Source organism: Microtus oregoni, unplaced genomic scaffold (assembly GCF_018167655.1).
Source record: "Microtus oregoni isolate MIOR12 unplaced genomic scaffold, Mior012 000037F_ref0000500, whole genome shotgun sequence".
NCBI lineage: Eukaryota > Metazoa > Chordata > Mammalia > Rodentia > Cricetidae > Microtus > Microtus oregoni.
The window spans coordinates 12,386,502-12,413,300 of record NW_024543096.1 but is presented as its reverse complement, the minus strand read 5'-3'; the positions used below and the strand labels follow the sequence as shown (position 1 = coordinate 12,413,300).

The 26,799-nt window shown below is 43.1% G+C and overlaps 1 protein-coding gene across 3 annotated transcripts in view; it reads right to left on the bottom strand.

Annotated features, from left to right (window-relative positions):
- Nucleotides 1–26,799, bottom strand: part of Gpd2 (glycerol-3-phosphate dehydrogenase 2) — a 176,273-nt gene that overhangs the window by 85,144 nt on the left and 64,330 nt on the right. For all 3 annotated transcript variants that reach the window (XM_041631438.1, XM_041631436.1, XM_041631435.1), the window contains exon 2: nt 15,573–15,682. In XM_041631438.1, coding sequence (XP_041487372.1) covers nt 15,573–15,674 — 102 coding nt within the window. In that variant the 5' untranslated portion in view covers nt 15,675–15,682. The remainder of the gene's footprint in view (nt 1–15,572; nt 15,683–26,799) is intronic.

The following is a 26,799-nucleotide window of genomic DNA, read 5'->3' as shown; positions in this document are numbered from 1 at the left end:
GAACTTGTAAGCCCCAGGATTCTCTCTGACTAGCGTCATGGTTTCATCTTACCAGACTGTCCACTGGAGGCATGTGAGTTTGCTGCCCTAGGCCTAAACCCAGTACAAACCCAGCACTACAAGCTTCAGGATTACAGATTCAGAATTGCTGTAGGGATTCCTACTGCCAGTAGTCTTTAAGTTACCCACCCACTTGGGCGTGGTCTCATACTATTTATGCCTACTGTGGGATTCGGTTGCTGTTCCCCGTTCCAGCAGAGGATTGTGATCTGTGAGTCTACCCCTAAATAAGTAACCCTCCATTATATTCAATTCTGAGCTAGTGTGGGATTTCTTTTAAGTGTCCTTCTTCACAGGATCAGCTAGCTACCTAACCTCACCAATGAAACTATCCCTGTGGCACCATCCCCTGGGAAGTCAGAAAGTAGATAGTTCAAGGCCACGATGGGCAGCTTAGTGAGACCCTGTCTTAAAAAGTGAGTTGGGGAGCTGGATGGGGGGAGTGCACGCCTTTAATTCCAGCACTCAGGAGGCAGAGGCAGGCAGATGTCTGTGAATTCAAGGTCAGCTTGGTCTACAGAGTGAGTTTCAAGACTGGCTCCATAGCTACTCCGAAAACCTGTCTTAGAAAAAGGAAGGAAGGAAGGAAGGAAGGAAGGAAGGAGGGAGGGAGGGAGGGAGGGGGGAGGGAGGGAGGGAAGGAAGGAAGGGGGGAGGGAGGGAGGGAAGGAAGGAAGGAAGGAAGGAAGAAAGAAAGAAAGAAAGAAAGAAAGAAAGAAAGAAAAGTGAGTTGGGGCTGCAATTCAGTGGGAAAGACTTGGCTAGCACATGTAACACCCTAGATTCAATACCCAGTACTACAAGGAAAAATAAAATAAATTCCTCCAGCACTGTGACAAAGATTTGCATGGAACTTGTAGAGATTGCTAAGTGGTTAAGAGCACATATTGATCTTGCAGAGGACCCAAGTATGGTTCCTAACACAAACATTAGGTGGCTCAAACATCCATGTAATTACAGCTCCAGGGAAACCCATCTGACTCTGGCTTCTGAGGGAACCTGCATTTCTGTGCACACAGACGTATTCAGACCCATAAGTACAAACAAAATATCTCCTTTTAAAATGGAGAGAAACTTGAATCTACATAGAATTGGAAGTAAAGTTCATAATCTGAAGTTACCAAGAGCATTTCCCTTGAATAGGATTTCGAATGAGATCAGTTTTACTATGTCTGAGCAAAATTAGACTTGCAAATTAAAAAAAAATCCTAGACATTTGCAACTTCGGGTGAGACCGAAAACAAGATCTAATAATTAGTGTCTATTTCTGAAAGAAGCGCATATTTAAAGACCACAGGCAATTAACAGCCAGGTTGTCCTGTAATCATGTATAGTAATAATTGGAGTATAAAGTAGGTTTCATGCAAATCACTTCAGACTGCAACAATCACTCACTCGCCCATATTATGCCATTCAATCAGTTAGACTGGAGAGAAATTGCTTCCTGTTTTGTTGTCATGGAAAAAGACTAACCGCATCTGTGTGTTCCTAGAGGCCAAAGGTGACAACCATCTTCATATGGTTTATCTTCATATGTCTGAATGATCCTCACCTCATAGATCCTCTTGTGACCCAATCGATGGGTTTTCTTGTATTTACATGACAGTAAGCCACATGTTTCACTATAAACAGATTCATGAGGGCTTCGTGCTTACTCTGTAGCCAATTAATGCAAGGAAACTCATTTTCACAGAAAACCAGGCAAGTCCCTTGCTGTCCTTTAAATGTATGATGTCCCCACAGGCTAACGTGTTTGAAAATGTGGGTACCAGCTAGTGGTCCTGGTTTGGTTCTGTGGGTCTTGACTGATGGAAGTGGCTCAGTAACCAGATGCAGTTCCTGTTGACTCCTACCACCAGAAATCCTTTCCATGGCTCTTTCTGGCTCAGAGCCCTTGGTCCCCACCCTTTACGTGACTACCCACTGGGAGGCTTGTGCCAGTCTAGTCCTTCGGCCCCTGCCCCTTGATTAATGGATAACCCAGCAGCCTGTGCACTTCTCATGATCCTTGCTTGATAAAAAGCCATTGGATCCTGTTCTGCCTCACTCATGGGGAATAAGCCTACCAAAACTCCGCTTCCTGATATTTTATGGGACTTTTGCAACATTCTGCCAGAGGTCCTGATAGATGGAAGGAGGTATTACTCCTTTACCCTTTCACTCTTCCGCTTCCCCTCCCCCAATAAAACTCTTACACTAACTCTGTTGCATGCAGCATGTTTGATCAGTGGCAGAGATCACCGAAAGGTAATCACTTCACTCTGGGACCCTACTCACCTGCTCCGCCCTCAACAGCTCCTCTTTTCCACCTGCAACAAATCTGCTTCCTCCTTCACTGGTGGTTTTCCCTTCCATTCAATATTGGCAACTAGGTCTCTGGCAGGGCTCCCCACCTCTGACCATTCCCCTGGACATGAGGCTTCCTTTCTCTAGCACAGACTTCTTGCCTTATGGCTTTTCTTGAAGTCCTGGTATCAGGTGACTGTGTCTCTCTAGGGCTCAGAGTCCTTGACCCCTGCCCTTTGTGTGACAAGCCACTGGACAGCCTGTGCCCGTCTCAAAGTCAACCCTCTCTGAATTCCTAGGATGTTAGGAATTTCAGACCCTTGGGTCTTACTTCTCTGCCACATTCATGGGAACTGTGTCACCGTTTATACCTCTTTGCTCCCACTGGAATGAATTTTGGACCCAATGACCATTCCTAATCAACTACTGTTGCACGATTACCAGCTGCTGGCCATAGAGCTTGAGGTGCAAGACCATCAAATATGTCTGGGTGATGCTGTGATGGGAATGGACCAGTTGCTTTAAACCCTAGGGAGTTGACTTAGATCCACCCTCAACAGCATTTTGTCAGGTCCTAGCATGTGCTTGACAGTGCCACAGAGCATGGACAGTGACGTAAAGCAGTCAGCACCCAGCTTTCTCAGCTACCCCAAAGATGAGCGACACCACCAAGTCAGCAGGAAGTAGTCTTGAGAACACGGCATCCTCATCCCCACCTCACCTGTTACCTCTTTCTAACTCCTCACCTTTTTATAATAAATAAAAGGGAGGACTGTTAGTATTCAGGCATCTGTACTGGCCTGCCCTTGGGGTCCTGACAGGATATGTCCTCACAGCTGCAGCTACTAAGAGCACCTTCTGTGCACATTCGCTGTATTTCCTTTTAAAAGGACCCTGCCCACCTCCCATATCTCTTTCTCTGTCTGTCCCCCCTCTCTCCCCCTTCCCCCTCCATGCCACTCCACTCCTGCTACTCCTGCCCCCAAAAGCCAGACTCTGCCCTCCCCTCCCCCCTCTTCCCATTCACTTTCCCCCAATAAAAAACCCCCTCCACCTGAACTCTTGTCACATGGCATCTTTCTCTCTTGCTCTGTGTTTTGCTAAATTATAACAGCATTTGCTGATCATGCAGAGGGTCCATATGGCTGCTTAACAGAGACTACAAGTCCAGTTCCAGGGGATCTGATCCTCTCTCCTGGCCTCCTACTACACCAAGGATGCACATGAGTACACCTACATACATGCATATAAAAAGAAAGTGGAGGGTCTAGGGAGCAAATCCGGGATTGAAGAGGACAGAAAGGGAAGGGAAAAAAATAATATATATATATATATCAATCAATCACTCTTGGTTGTCCAGTAGCTGCTTGTCCACCCTATCCCCCACATAGCATCTCATAAATATAGAGGAGGCGTCTTTTTACATATTTCTTTTCTTTTCTTTATTTTCTTTTATTCTTCTGGGCATGGTAGCACACGCCTTTATCCCCCAGCACTGGAGAGGCAGAATCAGGTGGATCCTTGTGAGGTCTAGGAAAAATTGTTGTTTGCTTTTGTTTTGAGATAGGGTCTCTCTATTGCATAGCTCTGGCTATCCTGAAACTCACTAAGTAGAACAGGCTGGCCTCAAACTCTGAGATCCGCCTGTCTATGCCTCTCAAGTGCTGAGATTGAAGGTGTGAACCACAACGCACCTTCTACAATGCAGAACATTCCATGAAATTAATGAATTCTAGAAATCCTAGCTCATCTGCAGAGCCTGCAACCAGCCAGCCATCCTGTGCAGTCGCAGAGAAGACCCAGATGTCTACCAAACAGCACTTGGCCTTAAAATTCTCCATGAGGCACTGAGCTGGAACTGAAACAGGGTTAGTGGTCACCTCTCTCTCTCTCTCAGAGGAGTACTATACTGATCCATTAGCCAAGGGATGAGTCTACTATACTTGAACCTTACGTTCCAAATAGTTCATGTTCAAACTTGAGATACACATTCTCCATCTCTGTGGCTACTTCATCAAGTACAAGATGTGTACAAGCCCTCTCATATATACATGCTATGACACAATTAGACCTCATAAGTTTTTGTTGAAAAGTGACAGATTTCAAAATAAGGTAAAATTGAGACTACCTAACTTAAAAGCATTTTTTATCCTAAATTTAGGGGGGAAAAACCCACCAAGAGAAAGCTTTCCAAACAGAAACATGTAACTATCAAGCTGGAAGGATGGAAAAGGAGACAGAAGCAAGAGGGCTCTCCCGGGGCATTTATAGAAAGTTTCCTCTGTCCCACAATATCCCTAAAAAGTTTCTTTAAAAGGCCTTAAAATGAATAAATAGTTGAAAATGAAATGCAAAGTCAAATCAAAGTGAATGTCAACGCTGCTCAGTTAGCAACAGCCTAGCAGCTCACCAGCTGTCAGCGCTAATCCTAGCTCAGCCGTTGACTCACGGGTGACCTATAGAAGTACAGTTAACCTCGCCGATTCTGTATGCCAGCCACAAAATAGCATCCCAAACTCCTCGAAGGCCCGACGTGAGTTAGAACCACAAGTTGCTGCCGCGGCCCCACTTTAAGGGCTAAGTGTTAAATAAAACCCAGAATTAGAGAGAAGCTGATAGGATGCTCTTCAGAGAACATTCCCAGCTCTGTCTGCATAATTTCAGTGCTTTGATGAAGCATGTCTCATAAGAAACAGTTCACCATACAGAGCGGTTAAGAATAGTTTCAACTGGCCTTATCTAAAATACAGAGTATTCGGAAGCCTCATCAAGCTTTGGATGCCAGGCACATTCCCACCACACTTAGTTGTGTTTCTAGGAGAAAAAGCAGCCTTTCCAGGAATCTATGCACAGGGTTCTAAATAAGAAAAGCAAATGAATGATGAATGTCTTTGGAATAAACCCTAACAATAAAACTCTCATCATAAGAAGCAGCTCATTAGTCAGCTAGATTCAAAAGTGACATTCAGGATACATGTAGTGCCTGGAGGCTCAACAACATGATTCTCTTCCTCCAGAGAAATGGGACTGTAGGCAGCAAAGCCCTACAGATAACAAGTTCCTGAACCGCGGGAACAAATGGGTCCCCTACCTTCCCATACTGAATGGGGAAAGACTACAGTAAGAAACCTTTGCTATACGCATGGGTTTTGAAGCTTGCTTGCTAAAGTAATTGGCTTGCGTTATTCTGGCAATTCAGTTCCAGGATTAATACGTAACTATAAAGGGACAGGAGAATGATTTAGCAATTAAGGACACTTGTTGCTCTTGCAGGGGACCTGGATTCCATTCTCAGAACCCACATGGCCACTGACAATCATCTTTAACTCCAGTTCTGGGGGATCCAGCTCCCTCTTCTGGCCTCCATGAGCACCGAGCATATGTGTAGCACAGGCAAATCACTCATTCACATAAACTAAATATTTAAAAACTACAACTGTAAGGTCGGAATGGTAAGCCAAGGTTCCACTTACCTACTTTGTATACAGTTCATAATCTTGACTCTTTCCCTACTGTATGACACCTCATCCTTTGTAGACAAATGTAAGACACACACAACATAGAATATCATTTAAGTAGTTAAAAAGAAAGGAAATCCCTGTATGTGACAACCTTGATTTGCCTGATGGGTATTATGACAAGGTGATAAGATGACATAAGCCTACTTGATCTCATATGTTGACTCTAAAATAGTGAAACACACAGAAGCAGAGAGCAGTGGCCAACAGGACCCTGCACTGTAATACCAGGATGTGGTTAGATACTGCTCAGGGATACAACGTTTCAGTTAAGCTCAAAGAAAGTAACAGGGTAGAATTGATTAGGAAGAGCTGAATTATTATTTGTTGCGTTTTTAGGTTTTGCTGTTCTCTGGGTTTTTTGTTGTTTTGGTATAGTTTTTGTTGTTTGTAGGTGAGAGTTCAGGTAACCTAGGCTAGCCTCCTACAGTGTAGGCAAGGCTGGCCTTGAACATCTGATCTTCTGGCATTTACCTATTTTCCCCAGCTTAGAAAATTTGCTTTTACCCTTTCAAGGTAAAACTTTTAAAAAGAAAGGCTGCTTTCAAACCTATGGAAAATGTATCTATATATGGAGGACTGTTTTCCTAGGGAGAACAGACAAGTGATGTCACAAGTTCAAGGCTATTTAACAAATAAACAAATGTGGCTTCTGAACAATCTCTCTGGTTGATTCTGACTCCAAATAGCCTCAGCTCAGGAAGCTTCCCCCAATGAAGCTAAATTCTTTTTTGTTAATGTGCATCGGTATTTTGCCTGCACTTAGATCTGTACGAGGGCATCGGATCCCGCAGGAGATGGAGTTATAGGTGGTTGTGAGTCACCATGCGGGTGCTGAGTCCTCGGGAAGAGCAGTCAGGGTTCTAACAACTGAGCAACCTCTTCCGCCCCGAAGTTAAAATTTTTGTTTGTTTATTTTGTTTGAGACAGGGTTTCTTTGTGTAGCCTTGACTGTCCTGGAACTCACTCTGTAGACCAGGTTGGCTTTGAACTCACAGAGATCCACCTGCCTCTGCCTCCCAAACGCTGGGATTAAAGGCGTTCACCATCACCCGAATTTAAAATCTTAATGATGTTAAGAGTGCTTAAAAAGCAGAATGATATTCAAAGATGTTTACTACAGAATAGCAATTAGGAGCAACTTTTTTTATTTAAATGTCATCAGAAATCCATCCAGTATTTCTTTTTTTTTGTTTATTAAAGATTATTTATTAAAGATTTCTGTCTCTTCCCCGCCACTGCCTCCCATTTCCCTCTCCCTCCCCCAATAAAGTCCCCCTCCCTCATCAGCCCAAAGAGCAATCAGGGTTCCCTGCCCTGTGGGAAGTCCAAGGACCACCCACCTCCATCCAGGTCTAGTAAGGTGAGCATCCAAACTGCCTAGGCTCCCACAAAGCCAGTACGTGCAGTAGGATAAAAACCCATTGCCACTGTTCTTGAGTTCTCAGTAGTCCTCATTGTCCGCTATGTTCAGCGAGTCCGGTTTTATCCCAGGCTTTTTCAGACCCAGGCCAGCTGGCCTTGGTGAGTTCCCGATAGAACATCCCCATTGTCTCAGTGTGTGTGGGTGCACCCCTTGCGGTCCTGAGTTCCTTGCTCGTGATCTCTCTCCTTCTGCTCCTGATTTGGACCTTGAGATTTCTGTCCAGTGCTCCAATGTGGGTCTCTGTCTCCTTTCATCGCCTGATGAAGGTTAATATTCAGGAGGATGCCTATACGTTTTTCTTTGGGTTCTCCTTCTTTTTTAGCTTCTCTAGGATCACGAATTATAGGCTCAATGTCCTTTATTTATGGCTAGAAACCAAATATGAGTGAGTACATCCCATGTTCCTCTTTTGGGGTCTAGCTTACCTCACTCAGGATAGTGTTTTCTATTTCCATCCATTTGCATGCAAAATTCAAGAAGTCCTTGTTTTTTACTGCTGAGTAGCACTCTAATATGTATATCTTCCATACTTTCTTCATCCATTCTTCCATTGAAGGGCATCTAGGTTGTTTCCAGGTTCTGGCTATTACAAACAATGCTGCTATGAACATAGTTGAGCATATACTTTTGTTGTATGATAGGGCCTCTCTTGGGTATATTCCCAAGAGTGGTATTGCTGGGTCCAGGGGTAAGTTGATCCCGAATTTCCTGAGAAACCGCCACACTGCTTTCCAAAGTGGTTGCACAAGTTTGCATTCCCACCAGCAATGGATAAGTGTACCCCTTTCTCCACAACCTCTCCAGCAAAGGTTATCCTTGGTGTTTTTTATTTTAGCCATTCTGACAGGTGTAAGATGGTATCTTAAAGTTGTCTTGATTTGCATTTCCCTGATCGCTAAGGAAGTTGAGCATGACCTTAAGTGTCTTTTGGCCATTTGAACTTCTTCTGTTGAGAATTCTCTGTTCAGCTCAGTGCCCCATTTTATAGTTGGGTTGATTAGCCTTTTACGGTCTAGTTTATTGAGCTCTTTATATATTTTGGAGATCAGACCTTTGTCAGTTGCGGGGTTGGTGAAGATCTTCTCCCAGTCAGTGGGTTGCCTTTCTGTCTTAGTGACTGTGTCCTTTGCTTTACAGAAGCTTCTCAGTCTCAGGAGGTCCCATTTATTCAATGAGGCCCTTAATGTCTGTGCTGCTGGGGTTATACGTAGGAAATGGTCTCCTGTGCCCACATGTTGTATAATACTTCCCACTTTCTCTTCTATCAGGTTCAGTGTGTTCGGACTGATATTGAGGTCTTTAATCCACTTGGACTTGAGTTTTGTGCATGGTGATAGATATGGATCTATTTTCATTCTTCCACAGATTGACATCCAGTTTTGCCAGCACAATTTGTTGAAGGTGCTCTCTTTTTTCCATTCTATACTTTTAGCTCCTTTATCGAAAATCAGGTGTTCATAGGTTTGTGGGTTAAAGTCAGGGTCTTCTATTCGATTCCATTGGTCGACTTCTCTGTTTTTATGCCAATACCAAGCTGTTTTCAATACTGTAGCTCTGTAATAGAGTTTGAAATCAGGGATGGTAATGCCTCCAGACGATCCTTTATTGTATAAGATTGTTTTGGCTATCCTGGGTTTTTTGTTTTTCCATATATCCATCCAGTATTTCTGTCTTCACTCACTTTTCCATTATTTCCATAGGCAAAACTGCGTAAACCAAACCAATTATCTTGAAGTTTGGTATTCCATTCTTTTTCTTCTTTTTCTTTTTGGTCTTTTGTTTATTTCGAGACAGGGTTTCTCTGTGTAGCACAGTTGTCCTTTAACTCACTCTGTAGTCCTGGCCGGCCTCAAACTTGTAAATGTCCACCTGCCTGTACTTCCCAAATTCTGGAATTAAAACTATGTACCACCACTGCCAGACTTGTATGCCAGTGTGGTCCAAATAGAAGCTCCCAACATTAAGAGAAGGGGAAAAAGCTGCATGTGAATCTAAAGACCTACCGTGTGCCAGACCACAGATAGATGCCCTGAGAGTATAGAGGGGAAAGCCTGGGAGGAATCCTTACCCTTATTTTATGAAAAGCCAAAGTCTTAAACTTTCATACCTGGTGCACTCCAACAAGCTCACCCAAACCCTGCTGCACTTGAACGAAAAACTAACACATGAAGCTATTGGTATCGCTCTGCCCTGTGAATCCAGTGCTGGGGAGACTGGGGCACCAGGATTACATATTCCAGACCAGATTGGGCTCACAGCGAGACCCAGTTTCAAAACAACAACAAAAAAAAAATGAAGCACTTATTTTGACTAGAGTTGATCATTCTGTTTTTTGCTTCTCTAATCTTGTCTCTTGCTACTGAAAAAAAAAAAAACCCTTGTGTCCATCCTAACAATAAGAAAGCACGACTTTCTTACAACTTTACAAATAGCACAGTGAAAGGGAAAGACTGAAATATAAGTTAAAACAGGGCTCTCACCATCCTTGTGGGCTTTAATTACCCAGGCATCCCTTCACTCTTCAGTCCCGTAAGGAATAAGCTACTGCTGCACTCATTGTTAGAGAGAGAAAACCGAGGTCAACATTCAGGAAAACCGTCTACAATCCTAAACTGCCAAAACAGACGTCGTGGGGGCGGAGGTGTTGAAAGCGGGCTGCAGGAACTACTAGACAGATCACGTGCTTCAGAGGAAGACTCCTCAGCAGAATTTCCTTCCCTGATCCTTAAAAGACCACTCCAAGCTACACAGACTGTCATTCCCAAAGCCCGCCCCCTGCTTTGTGTTTGAGTGGGGGGGGGGGGAAGAAGTCAGTCAATCAATTTCACCTCAGCGTGAGCTCACAAAGTCCACTTCAACTTCAGGGTGGGAAATGGAAAGAACACATGTACCACGTCACCCAAGAAGGGCCCCTCACAACTAAACTGACCGGTCACAGCAACCACTGTGGGTTAGCGAGGAGACCACAGCGTCTCATCAGTTTTTCCACTCCATACCTTCACAGGTGTGAAATCAATGATAAGCTAATTATTTTTAAAAAAAAAAAAAAAGATGCCTGTGTCCTAACATGAAAAGAGGCTGGAGTAGCCCTGAGATAAATTCTTCTATCTCAGCCTATTCCGCTCCATTCTCCACGGCCCACTCCATTCTTCCTAGCTACCTGGGGAATGCTCCCGCAGTCCTATTGTAATACTGCCCACTTCTGTTCCTCATAAGCCTACCCTGACAATGCTCCACGGCTCCCTCTTTCCTACACTCAGTTTCCCCTTAAACCTACTCCACTCTGTAAGCTGCTTAGGGCTAGAAAGTCGAGGCTCTCCCAGAAAAGGCCACTTCCTTTGACTCCACTGTTGGACCGCATAAGAAAGTCATCTAAGGCCCTTTCAACTAAAAGTTTATCATTAAACCCACTTGGACTAAATAATGAATCAGCATCGACTTGTTCTCGACAAATCACACACCAACAGAATGTAGAGGTACAATTGTTTACCTGGCACGTGGGAGGCTCTGGGCTTAATCCCGAGCACACCAACAACAATGAAGAATAAGTTTAAAAATGAGAGAGGGGGCAAATTTAAATAAAGATTAGCCAAATGGACACTACCATCAGCCTAAGAGGATAGAGCAAGATCAAGGTTGGCTTAAGCAATTTAATGAGAAGATATTTTAAAGCAATTTAATGAGAAGCTATTTCAAAACGGAAAGTAAAATAGAGGCCGAGGGGACAGTTCAGTGGGAGAGTGAGTGCCTGCCTAGCTTGTGTGAGGCCTTAGACAGATCTTCTGCATTGAAAAAGAAAGCAGAGAAGGGAGGATGCACTCCCTGGCCCCGTGGTCTTCTATGACTATTATTAGTTATGTGAATGCGTGTATCTTACATATTACTTATACGCACTAGAGAGCAGGTGCCTACAAAGACCAGAGGCATCAGATCCTGCAACGCTGACAAAGATGCCAGGAATCGAACCCAGGTCTTGTAGAAGAACAGCAAGTGCTCTTAACTTCTGAGCCATCTCTCCAGTCACTGCCTGTGGTCTTTTGAGGGACTTATAGGGAGAACTAGAAGGAGACTGAGGCCATCTTTATTGAGAATTGTTATTTTTGAGCACACAGCTGGCTGAACCAGGGAGCAATCCACATACTTTATGCAGGCTTTTTTTATGCTTACTTGGAGAGATAATTCTGTCAGGGGAAGGGTCATGATGAGTAGGTCCTGATTCACACAGACCCACCCTTACTGCCTAAGGGAGCTGTCTTGTGTCTCACTACATAGTCAGTATGATTTAAGATAGTGGTAGGCAGCTGGAGATGTAGCTTCCTTGGTGGAGCATGAGCCTAGCATGTCTGATCCCCAACAATGAAAAATAAGGGGGTAGCAAGATGAAGAAACAGAAAGAAAGGAAAATGAAAAGGCCCCTCAAAGACTTCTAAAAGCAGAATAGAGAAGAGGGAAGGGGGCTGAGAATGTGGATTCTTTTGCCATAAGCCCCTTCCCTTTAGGCCAGCAGATCAAAATAAATCAGCCAACATTCATCTCCTTTTTCTAAAAGCAACTAAAGATACAGGCTCTGCCAGCTCCAAAAGACCCAACACTTCTACTGAGAGTTACAGTCTTGTTCCTAAATGTGAAGAGCCTCGCGTTCCACCGTCACTCCTAAAGCTGACCTGTTTGCCTCAAAAAGTAGATGAGCTATTTCCTAACTTTCACTTGAGCGAATACTATCACTGGCAAAGGTAAGCTAAATACTAGCATACACCTGCAATAAGAAGCACCTTAGCGCCGATGAGATGGCTCAGCCAGCGGTCTCAGGAAGGAGAAAACTGACACCCACAGGATGTCCTACGATATCCACATTTGTGTAATGGCGCATGCTTGTACACTTATGTGCATAAATACACACAAAAACAAATAAATGTAAAAAAGGCGGGCCTTCTGTGAAGTCAGTCACTACCACCACCTCACACTTTACCTGTCTTCTAGACAGCCACTTCCTGAGACAAGTAATTGACTTAAAGACAAATAAAACCGAATCTTGTTCAGTCTCACTGTTTTCCCTTTGAGAAGCTTTCTAAAATCTAAACAGCCATTTTCCTCTTATTTGTCCATGCAAATACAAGCTAATTTAACTAATTAAAAAAGGCTTTGTGAGATGGCCAGAACCTAAACCCACACAGATAACACCAAGCACATTTTAACGATTTACCAACTTTTCAGAGTCTACCCCTTTGTATTTCACTCAATACTTTGCCTGTATTTTGAGACAAAAGCTCTATGCTGGGAATGGCCGAGGTGCATACACAAGCCAGGACCAGGGAGACAGAATTCAGTGATGAGGCCAAATGGGTTGACCTAAAGTATAATGGATGGTACCCTAGGATATCACTATGTCGTGTTTTTCCAACACCAACTAACACCCCCCTCCCCCACCGCCCAGACAGGGTCTCACCACGCAGCTCTAGCTGTCCTGGAATTTACTATGGAGACCAAGCTGGACTCGAACTCACAGAGATCCACCTACTTCAGCCTCCCAAGTGCTGGGATTAAAGGTGAGCTTCACCACACCCAGCCTTCGGTTTATACTTAAAAGGCAGCTACTTTCCAGTCTGAACCATCTTAGAAAATTAGGCCTGGGCAAAGGCGGGGAATGGAGACAGCAGGTGAACACACCTGTCCAATGAGGCAGTACTTCCTACAACAGACCGGTTTAATGAGGCAGTACTTCCTACAACAGACCGCAGGAAAACGAGCACATCTAAAAGCCTTACAAAAATGTAGCCAACACACAAGGCTCAAGGGGCAGATGATTCTGTTTCTTTCTTTCCTCTTGAAGTCAGTCACCATCCCCCCACACATCCAATGGCTCTGACTGGCACACTTTGAGGGAGAAGAGAACTCTATTACAGGTGGCCTGTGGCCATTTCAAGTCAAGCCACTAAAATAAACTGTTCCCTCTCTCAGGAGTTTGTTTGTCTATCTTTCCCCAACCATCTCCAATTTAGGGTCAAGGTAGTGTCTTTAAAGGGCCAGGAATCCCTGAAAATGCAGTATATGAAATCCAAGTTTCCTATGCAGGTCACTGACTGCAGTAGGCCTGTGGCGGGGTTTTTCCTATGCAGGTCACTGACTGAGGTAGGCCTGTGGCGGGGTTTTTGCTATGTTTGTTTGTTTTTCCAACAGAAGCAGTCAGTTTAAAATGATAAATGACTTCAAGCAGCTGGTCCCCATTTCCCTGGGCTCTTAGGACAGTCAGGCTGCCTAACGTGAGGGGCTACAGTGACAAACACTCTAGAGAACAGCAGGCCCTTGCTATGCTCTCATTCTCTAAAGTCCAGCCCTGACTCAGCTGTTCAGGAACACTACTACAAATTTATTCTGTGTGATCAGTTAAAAAAAAAAAAAACAAATTTACAAAAGATGGAATAGCTAATATTTCGGGATAACATTAAACCTTAAACTTCAGAATAAAACAGGTTTACTATGGTTAAAAAAGACATAAGCCACATTCGAATTTAGCAACACCTATTAGATATCATGACCTTTGGCACTGGCATTTCCCAGTTTCGGTTCAGATAACCTGGGAGTAGGGGGAAGATGAGGGGAGTAATCTAATCCCTGATGCCCAAGTCCCAGGCTTCTGAAATAGCCTCTGCAGAGCAGCATCTTTCACACTTGCTCTTGAGAAACCAAAGCAACTTTTTCAAAGAAAACATATCAAGCACGATCAACAGACAAGGAAGAGACTCAACACCATGACAGCTAATATGGGCACCACACACACCCTAGGAAGCCCTAGCGTCCAGTGCCCATGGCTCAGAAAGAAAATAGAGGGTGACACATTCTCTCCAATACCTCTCTGCTTTAAGAAGAAATGCAATAAATAAATAAATAAATAAATAAATAAATAAATAAATAAATGAGTTTGGGGGCCTGGGCAGGCACAGTGGTTCAGACCTGTAATCCCTGCCTAATTACATTTCCCTTCCTTCCTTCCTTCCTTCCTTCCTTCCTTCCTTTTTTTCTTTCAAGACAGAGTCTCACTACATAGCCCTCACTGTCTAGGAACTCACTACTGGAGCAGGCTGGTCTTGAACTTTCAGAGACCTACCCACCTCTGCCTCCTGAGTGCTGAGGATTGTGAAGCACAAAGCATGAGCTGTCTGAGTTCCAGACCTGCCAGCCTAAAGAGTAAGACATTGTCTGTCTGGGAAAAAAAAAAAAATGTGAGGCGCTTATTCATGGTAAGGATAAGGCAACTGTGAAGGAATACGTTAATTCTTCTTAATATGTGTTTTTGAGGTGGTATTTCTGATTCAGGATAGAAACCTCCAAGCAGTATGCCTGGCTTTATCACCTTCTAACACAAAGAAACAAAGAACAAGAATGTGTAGAGAAGCATGTGGCTTAAAGGTAACCACAGGCATGGCGAGGCGTTTACAGCAAGCTGGCCTTGTCAATAAGCTCTCCCTCCTGCTCTCCTCCTGAAGCAGGACTGTTGGCCCAAATGACACAGGAGAAGAGAAACAGATCAAAACGAAGAAAACAAACCCTGCAATGAGATCATTTCCAGCTCTCAACCTTAACTGTACAAAGGCATGGCTGTGGTACAAAGAAAAAAATAAAAGGGAACTGAACAGTCTTCAGAATGTTCACATTAATCCCACAGTTGGAGTGTCCCACACTGATCTCCACTCCTTACATAAGATGATGTCCTTCTTATGTAAGTAACTGAACCTTTAAGAAATATAAAGGCACTGTGACAGATGCCTTTAATCCCAGCACTCTGGAAGCAGAGGCAGGTGGATCTCTGTGAGTTTGAGATCAGCCTGACCAATACAGTTCCAGGACAGCCAGAGCTTCACAGTGAAAGCATGTCAGAGAGGGAGAGAGAGAGAGACAGAAAGACAGAGACAGAGAGAGAGACAGAGAGAGAGACAGAGAGAGACAGAGGAATATAATGCTTTTCTACTTCTTTTCCCAGTCTCCTGCCTTCTAATAGGACAAACTTGGCAGGAGCAAATAAGCACCCAAGCATCTCAATGAACTGAACAAAGTAAAAGTCTAAATGAACAAACCCTGGCACAAATCAATGAAGCAGTTTTTAAAAAGCAAAGAGCCAAGACAGAGGCTTTTGAGAAAACACGGGGCATTCAAAGTTCATGGGCATCACAAGGCAGTATTCTGAGGGTCACTTTAAACTGAGGAACTTTAAGAGTAATTCTTACAGGCAGCCGTGAGCACACACAGCTGCTCACGCTTCCCCACCAGTTCATGCGCTTACTCACTTGCTTCCTTCTGTAATGAGCAAACTGAGAGAGTCCCAAAACAGTGGCCAGAGCTCCTCCGCCCACAAGAACAGTCCCTTTCACTGCCTTTTGAAATGCCATTGTTCAGCCTACAAAGAAAAAAAAGAAAGAAAATAAGTTAATTTCATTGTATAATAATCTTAATAAGACACTGTACAGATCATGAAGCTATATTAAGGTAGACACGAAGACATTAGAAGACTCCTAACATGCCAATGGGTATACCACGATTCAAAAGCAATAATCCAAGAAACCAGGACGAGGAAATTGATTATGTAAACATTACATTCAGAGCTGACGGGCATTAAAGAAAGAAATGCAAATTAAGAGACAACTCAGGGTATTTAAACAGTATAAAGTCAAGAGAGCTGTGAAAAGAAATGTCATTGTGGAGTTGACAAAACTACAAGCTGTACTTGCGAATTTGTTCCACTGCTAATCCACTCCACACGGGAAACTGGTGGAAGTCCTGGGTCACTCTACGGGACAAAAGACCTCAGGCCTGCTTCAGGGTTCAATTTAAACTCTGAAACGACTTTCTGGAGTTTTCCCTTCTTAATGAAATCCTTCCGGAAGCCAAAAGCCAATGTGCTGAGACCTCCGTCACTGGACCGGTGGATATTTTACAGATAGGTGGTCAGCAGACACCAGGCCCTGTTCTTCTAACAAAACGCTAACTTAACCTCCTGTAACCCCTTTTGTTGGAGGAGCTTTAAAAAAAGACAAGGAAAGGGGGTGGGGGATAGAGAAAGGTTTTTCTATCCAGCGACATGGTGGCAATGTCAAAGAGAAGACTCCTTTGTGTTCACAGTGTATTGCCAAATAAAGTGCTGTATTGTGTGTGAGCTTTCTTTCTTTTTCCTGGTTTTCAATGACTGGATTGATTGGGACTTTAAAAAAAAAAAGGAAAGAAAGAAAGGAAGGAAGAAAGAAAAAAGTTCTGTTCTTTAAGATTTAAAATTTTTTCAGACTCCTTTGGATGCCAAAAACATTACAAGAAATAAGAATCCCACCAAAGTCTTCTGATCTACTTTTACTCTGTTAAACATAGAAGAATCACACTCTGTGAGCACCTTTATTTATTTTTTAACTTAGGAGCAAATAATTTGACCCACCTAAACCTTTCCCTCCACTAAGGCAACTGGCACACCCACCTCTTACAAGGAAGCCAGCCATTACCCTATTTTCCAGGACGGGTGGTGGCCAGACCTGTCTGAACAACTCACTTACGCTCTACTGATATGGAGCAAGTCAAGAGCTTGCTAAGATTAAAGGTAGTTTTAACTTAGAATAGAAAAAAAAGTTCAATGTAAATATGTTGGGTCCCATATTGGATGTAAAATATCTGTTCTACTCTCCTAAATTAAAGAATTTCAGTAGAGTTGGTAACTAGATTCTACAGAGAACTCATTTGGGAATACTATAAATTATACACTAAAATAGAAGTTGGCATTTCTTACATTTTTTCATTCCTTTCTCCTTTACAAATGACAAGATTCCAACATGGCTTTTTTATTGCTATTATTAACATTCTTATCTAAGAAATATTAATAAAAATAGTAAATACATTAATATATTAACTATAAATGCCCTGACATTGAAGGTCTCTTCTTTACTATCTTTGTTGCTGCAAGTTAGAAAGACAGGAAAGACCCAGGGGACACAGGAAAGAAAAGGAGCCCTCCCCTGGGAATAGCTGAAGCCCCTCAGCAGCAGAGAATCAAGATTCCAGCTCAATCAGCATTTGCTTAAAGCATCCTTCCCTAGCTGTAAATGTGCAACTTTCCAGCAATCTCTCCAAAACCACTTACAGTTACATGCCCTAACTTCCTAGCATCGTTCCTTTGGTTTCACCTGTGGACTGTAATCCTGTCCAAGAAACCTCTAGAGCCCTCTACAATCTCACTTCTCAGGAGAGGGAGAGAGAGAGAACGGGGAGAGGGAGGAGACAATCAGGTTTCTTAGCAGTCTTTTGAGATATAAGTTGAGAGTCACCAAAATAGGGTTAATGACAAGAGACTCCTTAAGGGCCTCATATCCACACCTGGGTGTTTTTTATCTGTTCCCTGAGCTTCTCTCCCTTGACCTCTGTGCTTAAAAATCTGTAAAAATGTCTTGTAATAAACTAATTATTCTTTGAGAAGCTCACATCCAGGCTCTTGGGTGTTCCTTCCCTGAGTACTTTTCTAGTTTTAATCAACTCCAACTCTATTTCACACAGACTAGGACTAAAATTCTTTTCTGGCCAAAGCCAGGAATCTTGTGTTGACTTGAGTCAGGATCCCTAAAAATCTACGGGAACTCTGCAGGCTGTTTTTGAACAATGTGGAGCTGCATCTCCACCTCTGCCACCACCAACACTTCCCCTACATAACCATCCACTTTTGTTCAAACTGTGGAAGATCCTGTGTGTGCTCACTATGGAAGTCAAACATTCAGTTACCCTTAGGCTAAACCTTATCGTCTTTAAATGTTGAAACCACACAAGAGCAGACACCCATTTGCCACAGCCTTACACTATTTAAAGTGCTGAGACAACTGTTCACCTGGATGCCTGTCTCAACAAGAGAAATCATGGATGGAGGTTCTGGGACAGCCCACTATCAGACGGTTAGTTTGATCAACTTGGGACAGATCCAAAACAATGCACATGCCTACCCCATGTAGACAGAAGCCTGATGGTCCATCGGATATGAGTGTGGTGGCTGGTTGACTTGGGGTAGTATCACTATTTGTCTTGCTGATAATGTCATTCATGACCTCACAAAGGAAACCACACATCATCAAGACAACTGTGGGGTGGGACATGTAAGTCAATGAGAATGTCTCAGCATTAGGTGTTCATTCATTCAGCCAATTAAGCGTGGGGTTTGTTCTTCCGAAAGTGTGGCTCTCCTACGTAACTAATTTTAATCTTTCAATTTAACTTTCCTATACCAAAATTTGCAAAAGATTATTTTCAATAACCTACTAGTACTAACAAAAACCTATATTCACATAACATTGGAGTTAACAATAACTTTTACTGTAATTATCTTTTTATAATTTTATGAAATAATTAAAAGATTGTTTCTACTAAGACTCTGACTCAAAAAACAATAATGAAGATTATTTCTACTATCATCAAATCCTTCTATAAGGTCAGCCAGTCACCTGTAATGAGTAAAACACACAGGCAGTCCAAAGTCTAAAACATAGACTATTTCACCCTGTTTTCCTAAAATCAGCATTGATAGGTTTGGTTTTTATTAAGAATGTTGACATGGGGCTGAATGTGGTCGTACATGCCTTTAATCCCAGAGTTGGGAGGCAAAGGCAGGAGGATCTCTATTAGTTCCAGGCTAGCTAAGTCTCCTTAGTGAGACCCTTTCAGAAAAAGGGGGAAAAAAGTCACAATGGCAAACAGCTGTCATTCAGAGAGTGCTTTACTACTTTTTACCTTAAAACATCTAGCTTCAGTTGCGGAGATGGCTCAATGGGCAAAGAGCTTGCCTCAGAAGCATAAAGACCTGAGTTCAAATCTCAGAACCCACATAAAAGGCAGAAGCTGGTAGCATGTGTCTATGATCCCAGCTTTCCTGCAGGGAGATGGCACATGGAGAGAGACGATTATTCCAGAAGCTCACTGGCCAGCTAGCCAAGTGTATGCAGGAGGAAAAGCAAAAGGCCACAACTCAAATTGGAAGGTACAGGCTAAAACCTGTGGTTATCCTTTAACCCACCCCAACACACACAGGCACACCAGCATACATATACTCTCATAGATGGAGCCCCTGGCACAGTATCTACCAATAGCCCAGGGACAAATAAAGCAAGTGTCTTGTTTTAATGTTCAAAGAAATATATTTAAAAGCAAAAAAAAAAAAAAAAAAAAAAAACCTCTACACCACAGACATGTATCCATTATATGTATCCATTATAGTACCTTATAAGGGAAAAGGTCTCACCGTGGTTACAAAGAAAAGATGATTTCCAAGTATCAATTTTTAAAGTAACTAGAAGGGGCAGGATAAATGGCTCAGTGATCAAGAGCACTGTCTGCTCTCCCAGGATTTGATTCCTGGGGTCAACATGGTGGCTCATAACCTTCTTGAACTCCAGTTGCAGGGTAGAGAATCCAAATGCCATCTTTGGGCACCAGAACCTCATGTGGTACACAGACATACATGCAGGGGAAACATCCATATACATAAAATAATATTTTAAGTAATAAAAGCTTCAACTAGAAAGCTATCAAATAAAGACAGAATAGAATATCAGGAGAAATGAAAGGGGCATGGGAATAGAAAGCACCCTCCCGCAGAGCAGTGGTGGCACACGCCTTAATCCCAGCAGAGGCAGGGGGATCTCTGTGAGTTCAAGGCCAGCCTGGTCTGTAGGAGTGAGTTCCAGGACAGGATCCAAAGCTACACAGAGAAACCGTCTTGAAAAAAAAAAAAAGAAAAGAAAAGAAAGAAAAAGGAATAAAGAAGGAAGGAAAGAAAGCAGCCTCCCACTTCAGAACCTGCCTTACCAGAAACTTCAACACAACCTAAAAATCAAAAAGATCAGAGAGAGGGTTTATCCTCAAGACTAAGATGGTATCACTGAACTGTACTCACCCAAGGTCAGGATGTTTATGGCCCTGAGTTCAACTGTATCACTGCTCCTCTCTCTTCATAAATCTAAACAAAGCACCTCATAAACAACCTCAACATTTTATCTACAGATAAAAATCCTTCAAGGGTCTGGAGAGATGACTCAGCAGTTAAGAGCGTGTGCTGCTCTTGCAGAGGGCCTGGTTCCCCATCACCGACGTGAACGATTCCAATTGTCTAACTCCTCTTTCAGGGGGTCTGGCCTCTGTAGATAGCAGGCACGTGTGTGACGCACATTTATGCACCCAGGCAAAACATTCATACACGTAAAATAAAAATGTATCTTTTTAATTTTGAAGAAAATTCTTTTTTTTTTTAGGCAGTTTCTTTTTTTTTTTTAATTTATTTATTTATTAAGGATTTCTGCCTCGTCCCCACAACCGCTTCCCATTTCCCTCCCCCTCCCCCGATCAAGTCCCCCCCCCCTCATCTGCTCGAAGAGCAATCAGGGTTCCCTGACCTGTGGGAAGCCCAAGGACTGCCCACCTCTATCCAGGTCTCGTAAGGTGAGCATTCAAACTGCCTAGGCTCCCACAAAGCCAGTACGTGCAGTAGGATCAAAAACCCACTGCAATTGTTCTTGAGTTCTCAGTATTCCTCATTGTCCGCTATGTTCAGCTAGTCCGGATTTATCCCATGCTTTTTCAGACCTAGGCCAGAAATCTCAAGGTCCAAATCAGGAGCAGAAGGAGACGGAGCACGAGCAAGGAACTCAGGACCACGAGGGGTGCACCCACACACTAAGACAATGGGGATATCCTATTGGGATCTCACCAAGAAAATTCTTTAAAGGTAAACCAGCTCATATTTTTCCAAATTTTAAAAATTACTTAATTTCTAAACTCTGCTGAGTTAGTAAACTTGGTTTGACATTATGTCCTTTGACTAAGGTAATTGTGTTTCACTCTGAATTGTTCTGAAATCCTTTCCTACTCAAAGGTCCTGTCTCAAAAATCTACCCTGGGTTCTGCTTTCCCTGAGCAGGGAAGCCCATGAGAACTCTTCTAGCAACTGACATCAAGTACAGAGCTCCGTCTCCCTGCCACCGAAGACAGAGGTGAAAATACTGATGAATCTTCACTTTGGGCATTAAAAGTACAAGAAAACCACCAAGAGAAAATGGTAGAAACATAAAACTAACTAGCTTACCACACAGCTCAACGTCCATGTTTTCTGGACTGTGAATTAAATCACATGCACAGTGACTCAGGGCTGGCTCCCGTGCTGGCATGTCCCAACTCTAATTCTTCCAAGAAGACTAGCTCAGCTGGCCAAGCCTCAACAAAATGGTCCTCGCTCACACATGCATCTGCCTCAAGATGCATGCCTCCCTTTACAGTAGAATTCTGGGCACAAGGTTATGAGGAAGAAGAAGATAAGCTGACAGTGAAACGGTCCCTGTGGGAGGTGAATGAGCCTGGCTTAAGGCAACCTTGGGAAATGTGGCCACAGAGAAATCCCGAATTTCTCAACAAGATCTCACCAATGATGACAGGAGGAAGTGGCCAAGAACAAGTATGTAAGGTGAACAGTCCCGGAAGCTGGGGGTTGGCCCCAGTGGTTCTGATCTAGAAAGACAAACAGACCAAAGCAGGGAAGGAGACCAGTTCGGAACTGAGGAAATTTGAAATATTATCACAACACTAATTTTTTTTCCTTTTTTTAAAAAAGATTTTATTAACTATTTTATTTGCAGTGTTCTGTCTGCATTTATGTCTGCAGGCCAGAATCAGATCTCATTACAGATGGTTGTGAGCCACCATGTGGTTGCTGAGAATTGAACTCAATACCTCTGGAAAAACAGCCAGTGCTCTTAACTGCCGAGCCATCTCTCAGCCCCACTTATTTGAAGAAAGCAAAAGCATTCGTCATATTCATCCTAAACTTATAAAAGGGTCACCAAAGTAATCAGCTAAGGGTACTGGCTTGGGAAACATCCGCCTAGAACTCAACATCACAACTGCCACTTGAACACTCACAGACATAAACCACAGTGGCCACTTCTCAAAGCCTACAGGCTACTGTTTGAGTTTACTGTCTGTCCGGCTCAACTGAATGCTTAGTCATCCCTTGAGAACTCCCACTACCGCAGTCACTCTGACCAACATGAGAAGCACATCTCAAAACAGTCACTGGGTGTCCGCGGCCTGTGTCCTCCTACTCAAAGGCAAGACCACCATCCCAGCGAAATCATATGTTTTAAACAACTTAATCAAACATCTACCTTCAAAAGCAAGCAATAGCCACCAACTGAGAAATGCAAAAGGACCAGCAAGGACACTCAGTAGTGAAAGAGCTTGCACAGGACCTGCCACCTGAGTTCAGTCCCCCAGATCCTAAAATGGAGACAACAGACTCCCACACACACATCGGCTGCGGTCTGTGCTCGCCTATATGCATGCATGAGCACAAGCACACCGACACGCTGTAGACATACACACACATAATAATAATAATAATATTATAATAATATTAATAATATTATAATGAAACAAAAAACTTAAGAAAGAAAAATATAAAACAACCAGAATTCTCTATCTTTAGCATTAATGTTACTCTCTCCTCCAGATCTTCCTCTAATCTTCTCTCTCAGCACTCACCAAGATGGAAAGGTAACATAAGAAAGATTTCATGAAACTGTATTTATCTCTTTCCCTGAGAGAAGCCCCGGACCTGTTGACAAAGTGTCCTCTTTCTGGACTCTTAGAAAGCAATCCCATTGACCAGCAATGAGTGTCTAATCTCCCTGTTCTCCACTAACTGCAGAAAAATGAGAACTTCTCAAGCAGTTGATTTGGTAGCCAGTGCAGGAATAAGCATCCCAACCAAGTGTTATCAGTGCGTGGGAACAGTACCGTTCAAAGGACACTTTCGGCTGGGTGTGGCAGTGTGTGCCTGTCATCCCAGGACCAGGAAGGAGGCCAGCTCCAGATGAACAGCAAGCCCTGTATTGAAAGGCAAAGGGCTGAGGATGGAGCTTGGTGGTGGAGCTCTTGTCTAGCAAGGAGAGTAGTCCAACCACCAGCCTTGCAGTTTTTGGGGGCAGGGTTCTCCAGCAAGATAGCAAAACGTTCCAGGCCCTTCTGACTGCCTATCTTGAAAAACCCAGCCACACAAGGCGTTTCAGTTATAAATAAGATCCCCAGGACATAACTCAGAGGTAGCACAAACTATCTTACCACCACTCACAAACTAAACACACAAGGAGGCCCAAAGGTAGCACAAAGCCCCCCACACTTCACTCTCAGTTTGCATCTGAGCCCGGAAAGCCACCCCCTCATCCCACTGAGTCATGTCACACTGTCACACCCATGAGAGGCACAAGTCAGGGGCCCAACCCACATGTCCAACCACATATTAATCCAGTGACTTTAAAAAAAAAAAGGTATGTGAATTTTACAAAATTAAACTGCTGCACTTCCTCAGAGGAAATCCTGCCCAGTATGTCTAGAACCCTAGAGACTGACAACAACCCACAGCGAAATAGAAGCATCTTCCCTTCCAGTTACCCATGCTAAAACAATGGCGGGGTTTCTGGATACATGGAACTAGAGAGGTTTTATTTAGGGTTTGTTGTTGTTTGTTGTTTTCTGAAACAGAGTTTACTGTAGCACAGGCTAGCCTTAAACTTCTCATCTCCTGCCTCTGCCTCCCAAGTGATGAGACTATAGGGAAGCAAAAGCAAAGCCAGCTTTGGCAGGTTGCAAGGAAGTGAACTCTTGATTATCCTAACTCCCCAGAGAGTAGTCCCCTTTGGTTCAGACACAGAACACACAGGTGAAGTGCTGACACAGTCAAGCAGCAACCCAAGCGCAGAAGACTGGTTGGAAAATGAATACCAGAGTACTTCCCAAGACACGACTCTAAAGGAAAGAAAAAAAGATGTGAATGAATCAAGTTCTGAGAAAACAGTAGATGCCTATCCTTGGGTCACCCTCGAAAGTGTGCGTGTGTGTGTGCGCGCGTGCATGAGACAAGGAGCTGCAAATTCTAAAGAACACACCACTGTGCATGATAGCAGAGAACAAAGATAAAGCTTTCCAGAAGTCAGTGAGCAAAGCATTCTCCTGGTAGCACAAGATACGTGAAAGCTGCGGAAACTGAGACCATCTTGTATCCTCAGGTTTCGGCGGATGAGATGCTAGGCTGTGGCAGAAGAGGGGAGTTTGCACCATTGCCTCACGGGACTGTGTCCCATACCTCCACACCCTCACTGACAGCAGGGCTACTTCAGGAAAAAGCAGAACTTTCCACATCCTATCTACTTTGAAAAATCTAGGCCAAGAAGGCTCAGACCCACCCAACAAAAAAAGAAGGGGGCGGAGAAGAAGTATTGACAGATTAATAAAGAAAAAGGAGGAAGAAAAACAAGGGATTTCTATGTCTGATTTACCTTAGCTGCCATGAAATGGGAACAGATCCCCTTACACATATTAAAATGACTGATTGACACTGAAAGTTGGCCCTAACACTTCACTGAAAAGCTACCCTGACATCCATTGCTTGGGTTTCTACTCAGCATGGATGGAAATGAGGCGGCTACGCTAGACCTTGCTTGATCTCAACCTATATACAGACTGCCGAAGTCACTGCAGTTCTTACCTATGCTATCCTACTTACGTGCAGAATCCTGCATTGAAATCTTAATGTGTTCATTTTTGCAGCCCTGTCCTTCTTTGTTACTTTTGCCCATGCACATATATTTAGGATAAATGTGTTACTTTTTAAAAGTTTATGACATTTGGAAATAAATTTCAAAAGGTTTCTAAAGTTTTTGAAATTAAAAAAAAAAATATTGCTTCAGCCAGGGAGGACTTTGAAATAACTTTCTGCAAATCTCTCCAGACAAAACTGGGTCAGCTATATCATTTTAGGAGCTAAACCAGTGACTCCAGATGAGTGAAAATGAGGCTAGCCCAAAACCTCTCTCCAGTCTCAGAGAAAAGCAGGGGCCCCAGAGTCTGGCCGGGGGAAAGACTGGGAAGGTGAAGACTCCAGTTGCATCCAAAGCTTGTCAGAGTTCAAATGGTGTAAGGAAAAGTCATAAAAGTAAAGGAGATAGGTGGTCAGGTGGTGGCGGTGAATGCCTTTAATTCCAGCACTCATGAGACGGAGACAAGCAGATCTCTTCATCAAGACTTGGTCTACAGAGCAAGTTTCAGGACAGCTAGGACTACACATAGAAACCTTGTCTCAGAGAGAGAGAAGAAAAACAGCTAAGGGAGCCAACAGAAAGCCTATTTAAAAAGAAAATACCAAAAACTTGAATATGCAATTTTTCTTTTTATAGGTTAATACACAGTATGATAACAATTAAACAAACATTTATTTCAAATTCCTCTAAAATGAAAATACTTTGAAAAAGGAGAGGTCTTAGGGGAACAGGTAGATTCTGCTCAATGGCCATTTGTTATTTAACATCTAACTTTGTAGGAAATACATGGTGCTTCCAAAGTAATTGCTGCACTGTGTCCTGTGTAAATGCACACAGAACTAAGACGTGAATTTGACCCCGTATTTTATTTCCTTATTTTCAAGCAGCCACTGTAGAAGCACGAGAAATCTCTTCGGTGTGGAGAGTGATCTAAGGCAGTCGCTGTGCTTTTGCTCCAAACGAGTGAGTCTGTTAGGCATGTGGCAAGTAAACGTGAGAAAACCAAGAGCAAGTAGCAGCTAGGGAGAGGCAGCATGCAGCTAGCACAACAGCACCCAGTCAGGCCTACAGCATCTGCAGAAATGACTGGCAAGGCATGCTGGGAGACTCTGAGCAAAGGACAATTCTCTTCAGGAGACAGAGCTCCTGGCTTCTCACTCTCACCGTGGGCATTTTTATTCCATGGAATAAACAATAGCAACCTCTGTCAGAAATGCTTCACCCTTGGTGTATTCTCGAGTGCACAGTGTTTTAATACCCTTAGCCGGTGGCTGGTCCCCTTTCTCCTGGTCACTGAGTTAGAGTCAGCTTGGCCCAGAGGTTTGAATGAAATCTTTCTTGTTCCTAGATTCCACTTTCAAAAAGTTTAAAGAGCATATGATAGTTACCAACATAAAGTATATTACATCATCTCAACAAAACAGATTTATATTAAGTACAAATGACCATAGTTTAATTTATAACAAAATGGTCTACCTGCTTTCCATGGAATTGCTATAAAAATCATAAAGAACTACAGTTCACGAAGTCAATCTGTTGAGCACTTTAAGTTCATTTTAAAAGCAAAGTTCAGGGACTAGAGAAATGGCTCAGCAGTTAAGAGCACTTATTGCTCATGCAGAGGACCTCAGTTCTGCTCTCAATACTAACATATGATCTCACAACTGGCTGTAATTGCAGTTTCAGGGGACCTGACTGACACACCATGCATATATACAGTGAGCATGCACACGCACACGCACACACACACACACACACACACACACAGACAAAGCATTCATATTCAAAAATAATAATAATAAAACTAAAAAGAAAAACACAATTAATATTTACTGTCTATAGTCCTAGAACTGTAACTTAAGGCAGTCTTGAGAAGGCTAACATAAAATGACCCTAACATGTAAAACTCTAGAAT